The following is a 22,589-nucleotide window of genomic DNA, read 5'->3' as shown; positions in this document are numbered from 1 at the left end:
TGGAAAAGACACCTTCCAGTTTCAACATCTTCTCTATCAACCTCCTCTTCCAACCCGCAGGTACTGGGGAGTCCCCAAAGTTGAATGACTCAGCAGTCAACTTTCACCTCTTTGCAGATAGTTTCTCCCTGGCTTGTCTCACAGGGACTCTAGACATTACTGTCACTGGGAAGAGATGCGGCAGGGACATCCCCCGCTTGAAGGTGACCTTCCTCTTCGTAGTGTTCCTGACAATCACTGCCATTCTGCTCACCTGTACAACTGAGGGCTTCTGCAGTTCAGGCCTCACCAGTACCCCAGCAGGTAGTCCTGACTCCTCTTCATGGCCTTCTGAAGCGTCCGCTAAGAGGGCCTCACCCTTGGGCATTCCAGGAAATTTGGTGTATCCTGTTACTCTCACTTCTTCCTCAGGCTGTAACATGATTGGCTTTGACTGGGTAAACCATACATTCCTTCGTCTGAACTTGTTATCCGGCATAGTGCAGCCACGCACTTCCTCAGAAGTAGCTCAAAACATTGGGTGAAGGGATAGTATTCTCAAAAAGCTCTCAGCTTTCTCCTTGCAGGCTCCCATGAACCTCCTCACAATAGGAGTGTTGGTCCCCACAAGAATTGAAATGCTGCCCTGCTCAACGCAGTCTGGACAAACTAGAGCTAATGTCTCAAGGTCCTTAGCCACTCCTACATTGGCCTCCAAAAGCTCCAGCTTCACTGACAAATAACCATCATATGGATACTCGCCTGCACTAAGACCCCAGGTCTCTAGTGCACTGAGTGACTTCAATGGTAAATGCGTCAGATACTGGTTGTAAAATGAATGGTGCAGCAAGGTGACATATGACTCCATATTGAGTATGGCTCTAGCATAAATATCCTCTATCCGTAGTGATACATAGGAGCTTGGCCCCAATAAGCCTTTTTGCTTTTGAGTGTCCTTGATATGTTGCTGGGAACATGCTCCCCTCGAGACATCAGGCCGTTTCCTCACTGGGTCTCCTAAGTTTCCCGACGTTTCTCTCTGCTCGTGTACCCGGGGCTCACTCTGAGGGGTTTCCCATCGTTCACATTTCCGCCTGAAGTGTCACTCTTCACCACAGTAATAAGAGACAATACCGACTGCTCCCCTTCTCGTGAGGCCCCGGCCACCAGCAGCCCTCTGCATTGTCTGTCCCCTTAGGGGGTTGGCCTCCCTATCAGTTCCATTGTATGGGTTGGGGGCGGGCACATCTGCTAATAACAACTGGGACATCTCAGTTCTCAACTCTGCTACGATCTCCTTTACCACTCCCCAGGTTAGGCTATCTGTCGTCACTGCACCACGAGGGGCTACTATCGAGGACTGTATTCTGCTGACAGAGCACTCAAACCCACCTACAACTCTGACGTGTTCTCCTCCTCCCATACTTCTCTGATCAGCTCAATAAACAAGTGGGGGGGGTGCATCTTATGAGACAGTTGTAGATCCCAACAATAGGTCCTGGGACTGGGCGCCTTTCACTATTTGATCCAATCTTAACTGATTCACCTCAGCCACCTGAATGGCCCCTCTACTCCACAAGTAATTTAGCTGCATCTCTAGCCGAAAGCTGTAGGCAGAAAGCTTCTCCCCCTACTGACACATGTTCTGAAACCCCATCATGAACTCTATTGGACTTCTTGTCATGCCAAAAGCCTTTTCCACTGCCTGCATGTAAGCCACAGCAGTGCCAAGGGGGTACTGTGACTTTATGGCTTTCACAACGTCAGCAGCCCGCCCCTCAAACTCTCAAGTAATCTCTGTCTCTTTACATCATCAGAGCATTGTCACTTATCTGACAACCCGGTTCTGTTGGCTGTGTAAGTCTAGGGAAGGCAATCTAGGGATGCCAAATGTATGAGATTGAGGTTCAAAACCCCGAAACTCCCTGTTTGTGTGGATGCTGCATGATTTGTTACCCTGTTACAAATCAGTACCACGAAATAACAGACAGACATACATCATATACACAATAAGCAATTCAGTTTTATAATCCTTAATTTAACTAAAGGGTTAGTAAAGAAAAAAATGAACCCATTTTGATGAAACAGTCTAATGTGCACAAGTTGGAACTCACGGTTTCCCTTTCACCAATCCTCCATCGATTTCCCCAGGCTTCATTGACTTCCGGCCGCACTCCAAGTCCACTCCTTCTAGCGTCTTCTCTCTCCATTTTTCATCAAGCAAAAGACCCAGGTCACCTCGGTGTCTGGCACACAGCACAAAAACACACTCCCTTCATTGGACAGCTCACATTACAAATCACTAACCACGACCCAAAAGCTGCTGCTACAGAAAGACCATTACATTAGCAGTGAAACCTTTCCCAGGGTGTTACAATGGTATGCATAGATACTGATCCACTTTGTGCTAGAGAGAGTGGACGTTGAGGGTGGTAAACGGGGTGACAATTGGGCGGGCAACTTTGTCTCAGAATGTAGTTAATAAAACATAGAACACTACACAGCACAGGCTCTTCAGCTCATGATGTGCCACCCTTTTACCCCACTCTAAAGTCAATTTAACGCTTCCTTCTTACATAACCTTGCATTCATGTGCCTATCTAATAGTTTATTAAATGTCTCTAATGTTTCAAGGTTTCAAAGGTATATTTAATGTCAGAGAAATGTATACAATATACATCCTGAAATTCTTTTTCTTTGCAGCAGAGGAGTGCCCCAAAGAATGAATGACAGTTAAACACAAAATGCTGGTAGAACACAGCAGGCCAGGCAGCATCGATAGGGAGAAGCGCTGTCGACATTTCAGGCGGAGACGTCAGGACGAAGGGTCTCGGCCCGAAACGTTGACAGGGCTTCTCCCTATCGATGCTGCCTGGCCTGCTGTGTTCTACCAGCATTTTGTGTGTGTTGTTGTTTGAATTTCCAGCATCTGCAGATTTCCTCGTGTTTGCTCTTAAAATGACAGTTAAGTGTTAGAACCCCAAATCCCCCCCCACAGCTCCCCCCTACTATGCATAAGTAGCAGTAAATCAACAATCCCCATTCCCCACCAGCAAAAAAGCATCGGTGCCCCCACCAAGCAAACCAAGCGTGTAACAAAGCATCAATAAAGACACAGTCTTGCAGTACCCCAAAGACTACTCATTCACCCGTTAATTTTACGTACCACGGGTTTTCTCTCTCCCTAATAAGGGAAAAAGAGGTTTCCCCATTTCACAGTAAGAGGGGAGACATAACTAACAACTGGCTGATTTACAATGTTAAATGTCTGTTGCATCGCTTTTTCCAAGCCCAAAGAACTCAGGTCTCTGGATACACAGCCAGCAGCCAGCTTGCTGCTTTCGTTCTTCCATCTCCCACGACACACCAGTTTCCAGCGGAGGCACCGACCTAGAGTCCGCCTGCCTCCAGAGCTTGAAGTTCCAGAACCCTGAAGGTGCGCTAGGCCTCGTTCTTGTTATATCAAATAGCGGCCAATCCCCAAGAGCGGGTCCCATTCCCGCAAAGAACCAAAGTCAGTCTGTAACTCCAGGTGAGGGTCTTCAAAAAAACCCTGAAAGGGGAAAATACGGATATTAATGATAGATATAGAGCTGTTTCCGAAGATGCAAACAAAGGAGTCACCATCATTCTCCTAAGCTCCTCCTCCTTTTTATTATCACCCTTAGCAGGGTGTTCCATGCATACACCCCTCTGCACAAAACTCACCTCTGACATCCCCCATACTTTTCTCCAATCATCTTAAAATCGTGCGCCTTCATATTAGCCATTTCTGCCCTGTGAAAATGTCTCTAGCTGTCCACTTGATCCAGTCCTCTTATCACCTTGTACACCTCTGTTAAGTCAACTGTCATTCTCCTTCACTCCAAAGAGGAAATCTCTATCTCACTCAATCAATGTTGTTGAGCTTCTTTAGTGTAAAGTAGTACTACTACTAACCCATTCAAGTTGATATGAATATCCCAGCTCATTACTGACTGTGCCATTTAGGTGGTGGAAACCCTTTGGAATGTCAAACAGTAAGTCACTTGCAGAAAACCCAACTTCTGAACTGCTCCTGTCGCAGAGGTAGTTACGTGTCTGGTCCAGTTGAGAATTTGGCCATTGATGACTCCATGGATGTTGGTGGTGTGCTCTGTGATGGTAATGCCATTCAATATCATGAATGCCAGGCAATGACCATCTTCCTTATTGAGCCCTTACCTGGCACGTTTGTTACTTGTTATTTATATTCATGTGCATGTGTGGATTGCTTCAGTTGCTCAGGATTTGTGAGTTGAATCAGGTCAGCAATATTGTGGCAATGTGAAAGATTTAAGTTGATATAAGGATAAAAGTTGTATAAGGATATAATTCAAACCATTCTTGGTATTGTATTTAACAGAGTACTTAGTTTGTGTCTATCATGCTAAGGCAGTGTATTTCTACCTCTGTTATCCAAGTCTACTTCTACTTCATTCATACCCTTACCCCCATACTTCCCCAACATTTCAAACTATTTTGGCGTTCCACTCATTTTCCATGCCAACGTAACTCTTCTCATCCAAAATTCTGCTGGTTTTATCTTAACTTGCCACTCATCTCATTTGTGCATTGCACATAAACTTTCTGATGCACGTTAACTCCTGCTCCTTTTGAGTTTTAAGATCCTCATCTTAGCCTTCAAATTATTCTGCTGCTATCATCATTATCAAACCACCACCAGCTTTGATCCTTGCTTCCAGTGGTTTCTTGATTTTAATCACACTGCTGTTGCTGGTGATGGTTTCAGCTGTTTTGTCCCAAAGGACTAAGAGTTGTGTTTTAGTTTGATAGTGTTGCAGTTCAGTATGAAATTTTAATATGTTTAGTGTTGCAATGTAAATGTCATATATTAAAAACTTATATCTTCTACGAAGAATAACAAATAATTGAACAAAACAAATGAAGATGAAACAATATATTTGTTTTTGAAATTCAAGTAGAATTTTTGAATTAAATGTTTCCCTTAAAGTTATACAAACTTATATAAAGTTTCCCTTCATAGTGTTGGTGATGTTGGTGAATTACTGAGTGAATCTGAGTTAAAGTTCGCTGATATTAGATTAAAGATCCAGCAGATTGCTCAAGAACTGATTGGTGAAGATGTGTGCCAATTTCATCGAGCATTTTCTCCAGGTAGGAAACTAATTTAAATATATTTTAAACTTTTAGAGCTTGAACCTAATGTCCATATTTCATTTATATGTTTCTAAGTAACTTGAATCTGTCCTGAAGTAGACTACATTCTGTCCCTCCCTTACTTTTTTCTCCTCTTCTCACTTGCTTATCACCTCCCTCTGGAGTCCTTCCTCCTTCCCCTTTCTCCTATAGTCCACTCTCCTCTCCTATTAGGTTCCTGCTCCTTCAGCCCTTTACCTTTTCCACCTATCATTTTCCAGCTTCTTATTTCATTTGACCCTCCCACCATCTTTTTTATTTAGGCTTCTTCCTCCCCACCCCCCAAAAAAGACTTCTTTGCACCCTCCCTAAAGCTCCCATATTCTTCCTAAAATGGGGCGTCCACAAATAAGCCCAGTACTCTTAAGTGTGAGCTGCAACATTACCCTGTGGCTCTTGAATTCACTCCCCCAACTAATGAAGGCCAACACACCACCGCCCTATTAACTTGCAACTTTGTTGTATCTATGGACATGAACTCCAAGATCCCTCTGTTCCTTCACATTGCTAAGAACCTTGCCTTTAACTTTGTATTTTACCTTTAAATTGGACCTTGCAAAGTACATCATTTAACATTTTTCTGGATTGAACTCCATCTGTCAATGTCCTGTTATAACCTACAACAACCTTCTATGCCATCCATAATCTTTGTGTTATCTTCAGACCACCCTACCACTTTGTCATCCTCATCCAAGTCATTTATAAAAATCACAATGCGCTGGGGGCCCATAACAGATCTCTTAGGAACACTGGTTACAGACCTGCAGATAGAATATGCTCTACCTAGTACCACACTTCTGTGGGCAAACCAATTCTGAATCCATATAGCCAAATGTCCTTATATTCCATGCATCCTGACTTTCTGAATGATCCTACCATGGGAAACCTTTTCGAACGCCTTGATGAATTCCATAATGCCTCCCTAATGCCTATGCTTTTCCAGGTGTGAGTAGACACCTTCCTTAAGAATATTCTTCAATTAAATCCCTATCAATGACGTAAGGGTCATCTGCCTGTAGTTTCTTGGTTTGTCTCTATTGCTTTTCTTAAACAATGGGACCACATTGTCTATTCTTCAGTTCCTTGGGAACTTGCATTTGACTACAGAGGATGCAGAGATCTCTGTCAAGGCTCCAGCAATCTCTTCACTTGCCTCTCTTATCTAAGGGAATAATTAAAAAAGATTAAAATTTGACAAACTCAAAATATTATTGTTTTTGTGTTTGATCAAACCCAGGCTACAAATGTCTTTAAGCTACAAATGTGTAGCAAAGTAAACACAAACACTCCACTGGTCCCTGATTTTAACTATAACCTGCAATGATCTTTTCATTCTGAATTTCCTGTACGTGTTGTGGAAATTTCAAGGTCTTTAAAGGTAATTTCTGCTGTACTAAATAATTTATTACCACGTAACATGTTACTTTAAAAAAGACATTCAGAAATAAGATTGTTCCACTTTACAACCGATGGTAAACAACTTGCCATCCTGGCCTTTTGTTAGATTTCCTATCTGAAGATGGTCCTTGCCATTCCATTTCCCAATGTGACAGCAAATTACAGTCAACAAACATGTTGTATATTCATATCTAAATAGTGTAGCACCAAACTTTTACTTGCACATTCATTCTTTGTGTTATTAAATCAGGAGAGCTGTCCCATAGATTAGTCCAGACTTATTGATGCTCCAGGCTGATGAGGTCATAAAGTCCAAATTCCAACTGAAAACCAAAGTGTCCAAAAAAGTCAGTATCTTTGCTTATCATCTAAAACTTGGCAGAATGGAACTTTGGAAGCAGATTTGCAACCTAATTTCCCCAATCTAGGACAATGACATACCACAGGGCCCAGAGGTGCCATAATCATGACCATCCAGAAAAGAAACAATGAAACTGCAGTAAATAAAGAGAGGTATCCACAGGGAATGTCCTTCCCAAAGTCTTCCTTAGCCATTAATTCCCAGTGGCTACCCAGTTACTCTGAAAAGTGCAGAGCAAATTCTGCCATCAAGCGGCACATTTGCAATAATCTTCTAAAAGAAATGATGTGGACTATCTATGGTCCTTTGAGCTTGGGGAAGTCTAAATACAACTATCAAGGCAAATGTTTGAGCATTTTTCAAATCTCGTTACTGCAGAAATTTGTTTATCAATAACATGAAGATGTACACTATGATCTTAACTCATGGATCTCGCACAGAGCAAATTTTAGCACAGATCAACGTCAGCCAGGAACAGGTCACTTGTCTGCGGAGCTAATATAGACCTCTAGACCATAAGAGAGAGGAGTAGAATTAGGCTATTCAGCCTGTCAAGTTTGATTCGTCGTTTCATCATGGCTGATCCATTTTCTCTATCAACCCCATTCTTCCTGTACCCTTTCACATCCTGACTAATCAAGAACCGATCAAGTTTTGCCTTGAATACACTCAATGACCTGTAGTGACGAAATCCACAGATTCACCTCCCTTTGGTTAACAAAATCCTTCCTCCACCCTGTTCTAGACGGATGTCTCTCTGTTCCTCCTCCTCCCCATTCTAACTGACTGTGCCCTCTGGTCTTAGTCTCCCCCACTATAGGAAACATCCACCTATCTAGGCCTTTCAACATTTGATAAGTTTCAATGAGATCCTCCTTTACACCCCCCCAACCCCTCTACAATTCTAAATTTCAGAGAGTACAGGCCCAGAGCCATCAAACATTCCTCATACAATAACCCTTTCGTTCCCGAAATCATTCTCATGAACTTCCTCTGAACCCTCTCCAATGTCAGCACATCCTTTCTTACACAAGGGACCCGAAAATACTCACACTACTCTAAGTGAGGCCTCACCAGTGCCTTATAAAGCCTCAGCATTATATCCTTGTATTTACATTTAATTCTCTTGAAATGAATGTCAACAATGCATTTGCCTTCTTTATCACTGACTTAGGCTGTAGGTTTACCTTTAGGAAATCCTGTAGGAGGACTCCCAAGTCACTTTACACTTCGGATTTTCGAATTTGCTGCCCACTTAGAAAATAGTCTATGTTTTTGTTCCTTTTAGCAAAATGCATGACTATGCACTTCCGACAATGTATTCCATCTGCCATTTAGTTGCCCATTCTCCTAATCTGTCTGTCCTTCTGCAGCTTCCCTTCTTGCTTAAACCTTACCTGTTCCAATACCTAACTTCGTATCGTTCACAAACATGGCTACAAAGACTTAAGTTTCATAATCTAAATCATTGACATGTAACATAAACCCCTGTGGAACACCACTGTTCACCAGCAGCCAACCAGAAAAGGTTTATTCCCTCTTTGCTTCCTGCCAATCAGCTAATGCTCTATCCATGCTAGTATCTTTCCTGTACTACCATGGGCTCTTGGTAAGCAGCCTCATGTGCACCACCTGGTCAAAGGCAATCTGAAAATCCCAAATGCACAACATCTATTGATTCTCCTTTCTCCATCCTGCTTGTTACTTCCGCAAAGAAATCCAATAGATTTGTCAAGCAAGATTTTCCTTTGAGGAAACCATGCTATATCCTATTTCATCGTGTGCTTCTAAGTACTCCAAGACCTCATCCTTAACAATAGACTCCAATATCTTCAGACTAACTGGTCTATACTTTCATTTCTTCTGCCTCCCTCCCTTCTTGAGGAGAACAAGGACATTTGCAATTTTGCAGTCCTTCGAAATCATTCCAGCAATGATTCTTGAAAAATCATTACTAATGTCTCCACCACATCTTTAGCTATGACTTTCAGAATCCTGGGATGTAGTCCATCTGTTATAAGTGACTTATTCACCTTAACACCTTTGAGCTTCCAGAATAGCAGATTCTCTCGTAGGCTCAACCATGAGCTGCTCTAAAAACCCTTCTCAGAGACATTTTAGAAATTCCCTTTCTTGGCATCCAGCACCAAGCTGATTTTCCCAATCTATCTGTATATTGAAATCCCCCATGACTATTGTAACATTGCCTTTTCGGCATGCATTTTCTATCTCCCATTGTAATTGGTAGGCCACATCCTTACTACTGTTTAGGGGTCTGTATACAACTCCCATCAGGGTCTTTTTGCCCTTGCAGTTGTTTAGCTCTATCCACAATGATTCAACACTTTCTGATCCTATGGCAAATCATCTTTCTAATGGTTTGATTTCATTCTTTTACCAATAGAGTAACACAACCCCCTCTGCCTTCCTGCTTGCTCTTTTTTACAGTGTATGTTCTTGGACATTAAGCTCCCAGCTATAATTTTCTTCCAGCGTGATTCAATGATGCCTACGACATTATGTACGCCAGTTAGTAACTATACTACAAGTTCATCTACCTTATTCCGCATACTTTGCACATTCAAATATAACACCTTTAAGCCTGTATTCACTCTTCAATTTTGACCACCTTTTACATTGTAGCTACAGTTTTGCTCTATCAACAGCTTCTCCTCACTGCACATTACCTCCTCATCTTCAGCACTATCACCTGCCTTTCCTACAATATTCTATGCACCTTAGGAGACTGTTGGTTCCTAACTTTGTCTGCAGTCTCAGCAACATTTGGCTGCAAAACCTCTCCACTAACTGTTCTAGCACTCTGGTTCCCATTGTCCCGCAACTCTTGTTTAAACTCCTCCGTGTAGCATTAACAAATTTTCCCGCCAGGATATTCATCCCTCTCCATTTCAGGTGCAAACCACCCCTTCTGTACAGGTCCCACCTTTCTTGGAAGAGAGCCCAATTATTCAAAATTCTTATGCCCCCCTCTTACACCAACTCCTTAGCCACGTATTAAACAGTATAATCTTCTTAGTTCTGGCCTCTCTAGCACATGGCATGAGTAGCAATCCTGAGGTCACAAGTGTAGAGGTCCTACCCTTTAGCTTACCACCTGAACTCCCTATGCAGAACCTCATCACTTGTCCTACCCACGTCATCAGTACCTTCCCTGGCATCCAGGAGGCAACGTACATCTGGGAATCTCATTCTTACCCACAGAACCTCCTGTATGTTCCCCTAACTAACAAATCCCCTATCATCACACCACAGCATGCCTCTTCTTTCCACCCCACCACCATACCCCTTCCCTTCTGAGTCATGAAGCACAGTGCCAGAGACCCAAACACTGTGATTTTCCTCTATTAGGTCATTCCAACCCCCGGCCCTGACAGTATTCAAAATGATATACCTGTTGCTGAGCAGGATGGCCACAGGGGTACTCTGCACTGGGTCCTTAACCCCTTTCCTGACTGTCACCCAGTTTCCAGTGTCCTACACCTTGGAAGTAACTACCTTTTATATCACCCACTCAGCCTCCTGAATAATCCAGAGTATATCCAATTACAACTCCAACTCCTTAACGCGGTTTGTTAAAAGCTGTAGCTGGATGCATTTCTCGCATTTTTAGTTATCAGGGACATTGGGGGTCTCCCTGCCTTCCCACATCCTGCAAGAGGAGCATTCAACTCTGATGTCCTAGCTGAGTAGATATAAAGAAGGGGAGAAGAAAAATAAACTTAACCTTGAGCTTTCCTTTCCTTTGCTTTCTCTGACTGAAGTCTCTCTTTACGGAAGCCTTGAAGAGCTAAAGCTTCAAGATCACCACTCTGATTCTTGTCTACTCAGGTGGCAGCCATTGCGTTTACCTCTGCCTTCCTTAATTTGCTCTTGCTAATCAATCCCAAACACTGTAGCGACCCGCTGCTGCCTTTTGTACTTGGACAATGGACCAGATGTCTGGATTGGCTATTGGTCAAAGCTCTTTTTGAGAGCTTTGTTCCCTTCCAGTCAGCTTTGGCCAGCTCCTCTCTCATGCCTCTATAATTCCCATTACTCCATTGATACATCTGACCTACACCTCCCTCTCAAATTGCAGGGTGAGGTTACTATCTTCTAAGGGTTCCCTTGCCTTAAGCTCCCTAATCAAATCTGGTTTGTTGCACAACACCCAATACCGAATAGCCTTTCCTGTAGTCAGCTCAACCACAAGCTGCTCTAAAAATCCATCTCATGGATATTCTACAAATTCTTTCTCTTGGGGACCAGCACCTACATGAGTTTTCCAATCTACCTGTCGTAACATTGCCCTTTTGACATCTGTTTTCTATCTCCCATTTTAGTTTGTAGCCCACATCTTTGCTACTGTTTGGAGGCCTGTATATAACTTATATCAGGGTATTTTTACTCTTGCATTTTCTTTTGAAGCACAAAATCACTGCACCATAGGTTAAACCAACAAAAGTTTAAGAGTGCAACATCGCACATGCAACCTTGCCAAAACCAATGTGAGACTGGTGGGAGTGAGACTGTGAGGCGCGCACACCTGACTTGTATTGGCGGGAAAGCGGTGCTTCTCTTCCCAACAGTGAGACTGTGAGGTGTGCGCATGTGACTTGTAGTCACGGCAGGAAAGCAGTGCTCCTCGCATAACTGAGTTTTGAACTCATATAAGGAGACATTAGTAGAAATAGGTTCCTCGCATAACTGTGAATCTGCGTTGTCTGAGGATGCATATAACGAGGACAGGGTGTTCTTACATCTCAGGCCTAGCACAATGGTTCCCATCTCCCTGCCAATTTAGTTCAGATCCTCCCTATCAGCTCAAGCAAATCTGCCCACAAGGATATTGGTTCCTTTGCGGGTTTAGTAACCTGTCCCTTTTTTAACGAGTCATACCTTCCCCTGAAGAATATCCAATGATCTAGAAATCTGAAGCCCTGCCTCCTTCAGCTGTTCCTCAGCCACACATTTATCTGCTAAATCACCCTATTCTTCACCTCACTGGCATATGGCACAGGCAACAATCCAAAGATTACTATTCTGGGGGGCTTGCTTTTCAGCTTTCTATCTAACTCATTAAATCCTCTCTTCAGTATCTCCTCTTTTTTTCCTAAGTCACTGGTGCCAATATGTACCAAGAGTTTTGGCTGCTCACCCTCGCCCCTTTACAATGCCATGGACACGATCTGAGACATCCCTGACCCCGACACCTGGGAGGAAGTGTACCATCTGGGTGTCTTTCGTGCATCCACAGAATCTTGTGTCTACTCCTAACTATGTAACCCCTTATTATTATCACTATTGCTGTCCTCGTCTCCTCCCTTCCCTACTAAGCTACAGCACCAGACACCCGTTCACAGCGACTACCCCCAGTAGGTTGTTCCTTTAACAGTATCATCAGGGCGAATGGGCAGAGGGGTACTCTGCACTTGCTGCCCATTTTCTTTCCCTCTTCTGGTATTCACCCAAGTACTTGCCTCCTACATCTCTTAGGGGTGACTACCTCTCATCTATCACCTCCTCAGTTTCCTGTGTGAGCCGCGGATCACCATGTGCACCGAGATGCAGCTTTCGTTCCTTAACACTTTGAAGACCTGCATCTAAGTGCATATGGTGCAAATGTGATTGTCCGGAAGGTTGGAGGTGTCTCAGAAGTCCCACATTTCGCACAAAGAACACAACACAGCTTCTGGAGCCATTCTCATAGCATTAACTGATGAAGAATGCTGAAGAAGAAACTTAGCTTGCCAAAGCCTGTTGGGCCAAAGCCACCCTGATCTAAAACTGGTTCTCTCACACAATTTTTATTTGCCCTTGTTTATGAATCACGATTCATTTGGGCTTATGGAAAAAGCCAAAAGCCCACAAAAGCTCCTTTTAAAATCTCTTGTCACGACCTGTGTGTAACCTCCTTTCCTTTGATTGGGCCGCCAGAAAAAATATACAGGATTAGTAGGAAACAGTTCAACCTACATTGCCACTATTCTAGAACAAAGATCATCAGAATGTAGATGATGGCCTGCAAAATACAGAGAATTTGATTATTTGGTTAGCTTTATTTGTCACATGTACATCGAAACAGCGTGAAATATACTGTTTGAGTCAACGACCAACACAGTCTGATGTTCTTGGGACAGTATGTCACTATGCTTCCAGCGCCAACATAGTAGGCCCACAACTTACTAACCCTAACCCATATGTCTGGAATGTGGGAAGAAACCAGAACACTCAGAAGAAACTCATACAGTCACAGGGAGAATGTACAAGCTCCCTCCAGACAGCAGCCCTAATCTTGCAGTTGGTGCTACACTACTGTGCTGATCTCCTAGTGATTGTCATTCCATTTACTAAAGCACACAGGAGCATGGGCCTTGCATCCAATAATTGCAAAAATTCTACATGAAAATATGGAACATTTCTAGATCTATTCTGTCTATGGCGAGTAGCTGAAATCCAAACTGGCTACTAAACCTCTGGTTGACTCTGTTTGTCTTAAGCAGTGCTTTAGAGATGACAGTTAATTGTTTGTATTCCAGTTCTCTGGGTTCTGACGAGGCTGGTATAGTACTTGCACACTTGGCCACAGGTGGTTTCGGAGGTATCCATTTCAGAATCCAGTCTTCATCCAATTCATTTCAGTCCATACAATATCAAGAAATAGTTAAGAGTATTAGATACTGTAAAGGCAATGGAACAAACAATGCTGCATGTAATACTGAAGACATTTGCTCCAAAATTAGCCACACTTCTTCATATCCATACTCTTCATGCATGGCCCAAGGAACATTTATACTACACAAAGCCATGACTATGATCTATCTTCAGCAATATCTAGACGTTCACCTTGGATCAGAAATTCAACTCGACCACCACGTAATGTATGTAACTCTCACTCTGCCTAGCGGCATGTTTCCGGGGGTGATAAACCCCCACCCCTCATCCGGCCAAACTTTAGAACTGCCTTTTGGATGGATGCTGCATGATGTGTCCCCTGTATCAGGTCAGTACCCCGGATTAACAAACAATACATAATATGTGGTTAGACAAGTAAGATTTTATAACTCTTAATTTGACTATGAGACTAATAGAAAAATGAACTATAAAAGGCGCCAATAATATTAGTAAACAGTCCAGTGCACAAATCGTTGGAGCTCACAGATTTTCCTTCGCTGATCCTCCTTCGATTGTCGTCGACCTCTGGGCTCCTGCCCAGAGGGTCGGGCAATCCACTGACTCCTCAAGTCATGTCTTCTCTCTTCATCCTCCTCGCACCTTCTCCCTCAAAGCCTGCGCAAATTAACAGCTTTAAGCAGACAAGTAAGAATACCATCTCTCCCATTGGATAAAAGTCCCATTGTCACTAGTCATACATGCTACCCAAACATGCTGCTACAGAAAACCCATTACCTCAGCAATTAACATTACAGAGAAGCCATTTTATTAGCCTTAGCAGTTAACATAAAAAGAGAAACCCTTACATGTAGGTCATCATATATGATCTTGTAGGCATTCACCGTAGATCAAAGAAATACATTAGAATCAATGAAAAGTTACACAGACACGGAGACTGACAAACAACCGATGTGTAGAAGACAAACTGTATTAATACAAAATAAATAAGTAGTGAATAAATAATACTGAGAGTCCTTGAAAGTGAGTTGGCTGTAGAATTAGTTTGGTGTTGAGATAAGTGAACTTATCCATGCCGGTTCAGGAGCCCGATGTTTGAAAGGTCATAATTGTTTCTGAGACCTAAAGCTCTTCCTGTACCTCGTTCCCAGTGGCAGTAGTGAGAAGAGAGCATGACATACATCGTAGGAGAACAGGTGACTTGGAAACATATTGTTAGTTGTTCGTCTTCACTAGGCCTGTATCCTGGAAGTCTCAGCTAAACTGCATTATGGGAGTGCCTTCACCAGAGAGACTGCACGCATCCACAAAGTGACTCACCACCATCTTCTCAAAGCCATTTAGGAAGGAGCAATAAACACTGAATTGAATTGAATTGAATTGACTTCATTACTTACATCCTTCATATACATGAGGAGTAGAAATCTTTATGTTACGTCTCCATTTGAATGTGCAGTATAGTAATTTATAATAAATATTATGTATAACAGGATAGTCAGTATAACATAGAAATACAGTTGTGACAGCATGAATTAAGCAGTCTGATGGCCTGGTGGAATGTCCTGAATAGTGGGAAGTTCACATCTACAGATGCATTGTGCTGTCTGCACCACTCTCTGCAGAGTCCTATGATTGAGGGAAGTATATTCCCCATACCAGGCAGTGATGCAGCCAGTCAGGGCAATGCTTAGATCATGACAGTGAATAATTTTTAAAAATCACTTTATGGGAACACCCTGATTTAGTCTTGTGAGATTTTTCTAATCCAACTGGGCCTTAAAAGGTAGAAATCTTTCATCTAAATACCCAACTGTAATACAGATGCTTGTGATTTGTGTCTCTAGAATCTCAGTTGCAAGGTGTTTGGTGCCCTTTTGACTACAATAAAAACAGAGATCAGCTGTGTTTCATTTCCATGTTTAGTTTAATTTAGATTTCCACAGTTGAAAGGAGATTCTTGTGCATATTTCCTAAAAGCATAATTTTATTGGGAGTGATTAGAAAATGTCTCCATGTATAGGTTGCACCTGCAAAGTTATCTGCATGAAACCTCTGCTTTGCTAACATCGACTGTTCTGTATTTACTTCATTAATGGTGGCAACAGTGAGAAATGATTGATTACAGGTGTCTCCCGTTTCTCGAACGTTCGCTTTATGACACCTCGCTGTTACAAAAGACCTACATTAGTTACCTGTTTTCGCTAACAGAATGTGTTTTACTGTTATGAAAAAAGGCAGTGTGTGCCGAGCAGCCAAGCTCCTCCCCTGGAACTGCATTCTAGCCGGCATTACTTAAGCATGTGCCTGTGAGCATCTGTGCTTTATGTCGATTTATTTTGTGCATCCATTAGCGAGATGAGTTCTAAGGTATCGGAAAAGCCTAAAAGAGCATTGTAAGGGTGTTACATTTAGCATAAAACTAGACATAATAAAGCATTTCGATTGTGGTGAACAAAGTAAGGAGTTTGGCTAAGGGTTTGTGGAAGTTGACGAAAATGATGTTGAAGAGGTTTTGGCATCCTATGACTAAGAACTGACAGATGAAGAGCTGATGAAGAGGAAAGGGTAACAATTGAAACAGAATGCAGTAGCGAACGGCCCGAAAGTGAAGTTGTCCAGGAACTGAACGTGAAGCAATTGCGTGAGATTTTTGCTGTGATTGACAACACTGCAATGATTGCAGAAAAATATGACATTAATTTTGAAAGTGTACGTAGGTTTAGGGCATATTTGCAGGATGGTTTGAATGCTTACAAAGAAGTGTATGATAGAAAAATGTGCGAGGCTAAGCAGTCAAGCATACTGTCGTTTTTCAAGCCTTCCACAGCAGACAACGAACCTCGACCTTCGACATCGAGGCAGGCAGACATAGAAGAAGGTGACCTGCCTGACCTGATGGAAATAGACGACGATTCCACAGCCATACATTCAATTGCCAAATCATTCTACTCTTCCCTCTCTGGCACATGGCACTGGCAGCAATCCAGAGATTACGCTGGAGGTCTTGTTTCTCAACATTCTACCTAGCTACCTAAAACCTCTCTTCAAGACCTTCTCACATTGTCTACCTATGTCATCAGTGACAATATGTATTAAGACTTCTGGCTGCCAACCCTCGCCCCCTGAGAATGCCATGGACCCGATCCTGATCCTGGTACCAGTGAGGCAACATACCATCCAGGTACCTCTATCATACCCACAGAACCTCATCTGTGTTCCTCTGATTAAGGAATCTCCTTTCAACACTGCACTCCTCTTCACCTCTCTGCTCTTCTGAGTCACTGTACCAGACACAGTCACTGTGGCTTCCTCCCAGTAGCTTGTCACCCTCGATAGTATCTAAAGTTGTGTACTTATCATTGAGGGTAATGGCACAGATGTACTCTGCACCGGCTGTGCATTTCCCCTCCTTCTCTTGATAATCTACCTGTTTACTGCAATCTAGGGGTGACTATCTCCTTGAAACTCCTGTCTATCAGCTCCTCAATCTCCTGTGTGAGTTGAAGGCCATCGAGCTGCAGCTCCAGTTCCTTAATATGTTCTCTCATGAGCTGCAGCTCAGTGCACCTGATGCATAGTTCTCACTACCACACAGAGTACAAAACTCTGCTCCGGGAGTCATTCTCACTAAACTGTTATGCCATAACAGATGAGGAATGAACAAGTAAGAACAGAGAGAGTAATTTACAGGACAATTTACCTTGCCAAAGCCACTCCAAACACTGGCACATTTCAAAAGAATGGCTGCTCCACATGCACTTGAATTACCTTTATTGACACTTTCAGATGAATCCCTTTTGCTGTTTGGTTGCTCCTCAACTTGGAGAAATTGCCGCAAAACTCTGTCTTTAAAATCTTGATAGCTGTCCTGATTAAAAGGTAGCTCTTTTTACACAGCCCTGACGCGGATTATCCAACTCTGAGAAATCTGGCGTGAAGCCATTTTATCTAAGATTAAATCTATTTGCCATTCCTCAATCCATCTCCCTAAATGATCAAGATGCCTTTGCAATTCATTGTAACCTCCTTCACTATCAACAAGACCCCAAATTTAGTTTCAGCATCAAACTTGCTAATTGTGCCATGTATATTCATATCTAATAATTTTCCTAAATAACGAATACTGACTTCTAAGACACCCCATTAGTCACAGGCTTCCAGTTGGAAAATTGTCCTTCAACCATCGCTCTTCCTATCATTGAGACCATTCATCAACGGAATGGTGTGTGTAAAAAAAAAACAAACAAACAAACAAACAAGAAAGAGTCAGTGAACAGCAGCTCTGTGGGTGAAAATGCCTTATTAATGAGAGAGGTCAGAGGAGAATGGCCAGGCTGGTTCAAGGTGACAGATAGTAATTCAAATAACCACGCGTTATGACAGTGGTATGTAGGAGCATCTCTGAACGCGCAACACGTTGAACCTTGAAGTGGATGGCCTACAGTGGCAGAAGACCACACCAGGTTCCACTCCTGTACTAATGAAGTAGTCACTGAGTGTGTTTGCGAGATGAGTATCTTTTGTAAATAGAGGGGGGGAAACATTCTTTTTTTTTAGAATTTTACTAAATTTAATTTTCTTTCACTATCTTACTATATATTTTTCAATGTCATACTAACAAATAAATATATTCTTATCTAAGCTGTAGACTTAGTAAGGTGTAGCCATGGGCACCCGCATGGGTCCCAGTTATGCCTGCCTTTTTGTTGGCTTTGTGGAACAGTCCGTGTTCCAAGTCTATACGGGTATCCGTCCCCCTTGTTTCCTTCGCTACATCGAAGACTGCATTGGCGCTGTCTCCTGCACGCATGCTGAGTTCGTTGACATCATTAACTTTGCCTCCAACTTTCGCTCTGCCCTCAAATTTACCTGGTCCATTTTTGACACCTCCCTCCCCTTTCTTGATCTTTCTGTCTCCATCTCTGGAGACGGCTTATCTACTGATATCTACTATAAACCTACAGACTCTCACAGCTACCTGGACTACTCCTTTTCCCACCCTGTCTCTTGCAAAAATGCCATCTCCTTCTCGGAATTCCTCCGTCTCCGCCACATCTGCTCTCAGAATGAGGCTTTTCATTCCAGGACAAAGGAGATGTCTTCCTTTTTTAAACAAAGGGGCTTCCCTTCTTCCACCATCAACTCTGTTCTCAAACGCATCTCTCCCATTTCCCGCACATCTGCCCTCACCCCGTACACCCGCCACCCCACTTGGGATAGGGTTCCCCTTGTCCTCACCTACCACCCCACCAGCCTCTGGGTCCAACGTATAATTTTCCATAACTTCCGCCACCTCCAATGGGATCCCACTACCAAGCACATCTTTCTCTCTCTCCCCTCCCTTCTGCTTTCTGTAGGGATCGCTCCCTACGCAACTCCCTTGTCCACTCGTCCCCCCCATCCCTTCCCACCGATCTCCCTCCTGGCACTTATCCTTTTAAGCGGAACAAGTGCTGCACTTGCCCTTACACTTCCTCCCTCACCACCATTCAGGGGCCCAGACTGTGAGTCAGCTGGTGAGGTATACAGTGCTCCTGGTGTGGCCTTTTATATATTGGTGAGACCTGACACAGACTGGGAGATCGTTTTGCTGAACACCTACGCTCTGTTCGCCGGAGAAAGCAGGCTCTCCCAGTGGCCACACATTTTAATTCCACGTCCCATTCCCATTCTAATATGTCTATCCATGGCCTCCTCTACTGTCAAGATGAAGCCACACTCAGGTTGGAGGAATAACACCATGAACATTGGCATGAACATTGACTTCTCTAACTTCTGTTAATGCCCCTCCTCCCCTTCTTACCCCATCCCTGACATATTTAGTTTTTTTCCCCCTCTTTTTTTTTCTCTCTCTATCTGCCCATCACTGTGCCTGTTGTCCATCTCACTCTGGTGCTCCCCTTCCCCTTTCTTTCTCCCTAGGCCTTCCGTTCCATGATCTTTTCCCTTCTCCACCTCTGTATCCCTGTTGCCAATCACCTTTCTGGCTCTCAGCTTCACCCCACCCCCTCCGGTCTTCTCCTATAATTTCGCATTTCCCCCTCCCCCTTCTACTTTGAAATCTCTTACTACCTTTCCTTTCAGTTAGTCCTGATGAAGGGTCTCAGTCCGAAACATTGACAGTGCTTCTCCTTATAGATGCTGCCTGGCCTGCTGTGTTCCACCAGCATTTTGTGTGTGTAAGCTGTAGACTCTGGTAACCACTGCTGTGATTAAGAGCTCTTCTGTTTTGTACTTTTAAGTAAATCTGAATTACAGCAGGTAAATTTGCAGTTCAGCTAATAGATACAAATCATCTTTATCACCACACCATCTTGAGACTTGCAGTAAATGTTACTCCGCTATTTAAGAAGGGTGGGAGGCAGCAGAAAGGAAACTATGGACCTGTTAGCCTGATATCAGTGGTTGGGAAGTTGTTGGAATTGATTGTTAAGGAATGAGATTACAGAGGCACATGACAAGATAGGCCAAAGCCAGCATGGTTTCCTGAAAAGAAAATCCTGCCTGACAAACCTACTGCAATTTTTTGAGGAAATTACGAGCAGGGTAGACAAGGGAGATGCAGTAGATGTGGTGTACTTGGATTTTCAGAAGGTGTTTGACAAGGAGCCATACATGAGACTGCTTAGCAATATAAGAGTCAATGGAATTACAGGGAAGTTATTAACATGGGTGGTGGATTGGCTGATTGGCAGAAAACAGAGTGGGAATAAAGGGATCATCTTCTGTCTGGCTAAGAGTTACCAGTGGAGTTCCATGGGTCGGTGTTGAGATTGCTGCTTTTTACAATGTGTGTCAGTGATTTGGACTATGGGATTAATGGAATTGTGGCTAAATTTGCCGATGATACAAAAATAGGTGGAGTGGGTAGAGTTGAGGAAACAGCCTGCAGAGAGACTTGGATCGTTTAAGGCAGGGGTCGGCAACGTTTACCACTGAAAGAGCCAATATGGACCCATTTCCCACAGAAAAGAAAACACTGGGAGCCACAAAACCCGTTTGACATTTAAAATGAAATAACACTGCTTACAACGGTTTTTTTTGCCTTTATGCTATGTATAAACAAACTATAATGTGTTGCATTTATGAAATTGATGAACTCCTGCAGAGAAAACGAAATTACATTTCTGCATGCAACAAAAACATTTTGAACTCCGAAAAAAAGACGTTGGGTTGAAGGTTACTCCATAGTTAGCCTACCTTGGTTCGAAGAATTTAAAAAAAGCGCGCACTGGCGGGTGTCAGGCATTGGCAGTGGTGATGTATATTAATAGCGATAAAAAACACGTTGTAGCGGTGTGCTACACACAGCGCTAAAATAAAGACACTGCAGTCAAAGGTAACTTTATTCGAACTATACAGCCTTGATTTAAAGCCTTCTTCAACCCATCCCCGTGGGCGCAGATGCTCCAAAAGACACGTACTCACAAACCCCCGTAGGCTATCTCCCTTAGCCGGAACGGTGGCTAATTGTGAGCTGGTTCGGATGTGCCAGGAAATGGGGTCTCCACAACGTTTTTAGATTGTACAAGATCACCATAATCTTCAAATTTCGAATTACATTTCAAAAACTAACAAACCACGGGGAGCCGCAGCAGAGAGATGAAAGAGCCGCATGCAGCTCCGGACCTGTGGGTTGCCGACCCCTGGTTTAAGGGAATGGACAAGGAAATGGCAAATGAAATACAATGTTGGAAAGTGTGTGGTCATGCACTTTGGTGGAAGAAATAAATGGGCAGACAATTATTTAAATGGGGAGAGAATTCAAAATGCAGAAATGCAAAGAGACTTGGGAGTCCTTTTGCAGGTTACCCTAAAGGTTAACCTCCAGATTGAATTGGTGGTGAAGAAGGCGAATGCAATGTTGGCATTCATTTCTAGAGGTATAGAATATACGTGCAGGTATGTGATGTTGAGGCCCTTATACAGCAGGCATGAGACCATACTTGGAGTATTGTGTGCAGTTTTGGGCTCCTTATTTTAGAAAGGATATACTGACATTGGAGAGGGCTCAGAGAAGATTCACAAGAATGATTCCAGGAATGAAAGGGTTACCGTATGAGGAACATCTGGTAACTCTTTGGCTGTATTCCCTGGAGTTCAGGAGAATGAGGTGGTATCTCATAGAAGCATAGATATGGCAAAGTTATTTCCCATGGTAGGGGAGTCCAGGACAAGAGGGCAGAACTTCAGGATTGAAGGACCTCTATTTAGAACAGAGATGTGGAGAAATTATTTTAGTCAGAGGGTGGTAACGATGTACAATTTTAAATTGAATCTGTGAATGACTAGCACAGATTGAAGAAGAGTTAACCAGCTTCAGAATCCGCGCCCAATCCTCCCATATAAAAGTCAAATTGAGTTCCTTTTCCCAATCCTGTTTAATCTTAAATAAAGGAAGCTTATCCCATTGTAATAATAAATTATAAATTCTTCCAATAGAACCCTTCATCGAAGGGTTCATACTCATAATAGTATCTAACAGGTCAGTGTCCAATATGTAAGGAAAATTACTTAAATATTTTTGTAAAAAATGTCTAACTTGAAGATATTGTAAAAAGTGTGAATATGAGGGAGAATACTTATTGAATAATTGTTCAAAAGACATCAATCTGCCTTCTTTAAATAAATCTAAAAAAAAATTAATACGTAAACACGAGGAAATCCGCAGATGTTGGAAATTCAAGCAACACACACAAAATGCTGGTGGAACGCAGTAGGCCAGGCAGCATTTATAGGAAGAAGCACTGTTGACGTTTCAGGCTGAGACCTTTCGTTAGGTACTCACATTTAATTGACTCTGCCTCCCATTGTTTCTCCCGTCGAGCTCTGAGGGCGACACTCTGCGCCATGGGAAGGTACCTGGCGTCCCTATCACAATCCCTTCCAGGACACCTTTTTCTCCGTTTGCAATGGACCTGTTTGTTATTTCATCCTCCTTCGGATCCATGCGTGCAGTCACCGTTTCTTTGACTTTATCATGTCCTGCAAGGACCGCAAGATCTTCCATCTGCAGACC

At 43.0% G+C, this 22,589-nt stretch overlaps 1 protein-coding gene across 12 annotated transcripts in view; it reads left to right on the top strand.

Moving 5' to 3' along the window:
- The window catches only part of tsnax (translin-associated factor X), a 124,361-nt gene that overhangs the window by 66,289 nt on the left and 35,483 nt on the right, over positions 1 to 22,589 (top strand). For all 12 annotated transcript variants that reach the window (XM_059982147.1, XM_059982144.1, XM_059982148.1 and 9 more), the window contains one exon: positions 5,006 to 5,136. In XM_059982147.1, the coding sequence (XP_059838130.1) occupies positions 5,006 to 5,136 (131 nt within the window). The remainder of the gene's footprint in view (positions 1 to 5,005; positions 5,137 to 22,589) is intronic.

The sequence above is a fragment of the Hypanus sabinus genome, chromosome 10 (assembly GCF_030144855.1).
Source record: "Hypanus sabinus isolate sHypSab1 chromosome 10, sHypSab1.hap1, whole genome shotgun sequence".
NCBI lineage: Eukaryota > Metazoa > Chordata > Chondrichthyes > Myliobatiformes > Dasyatidae > Hypanus > Hypanus sabinus.
The sequence above is the reverse complement of the archived record's forward strand: the minus strand, read 5'-3'. Positions and strand labels throughout refer to the sequence as shown.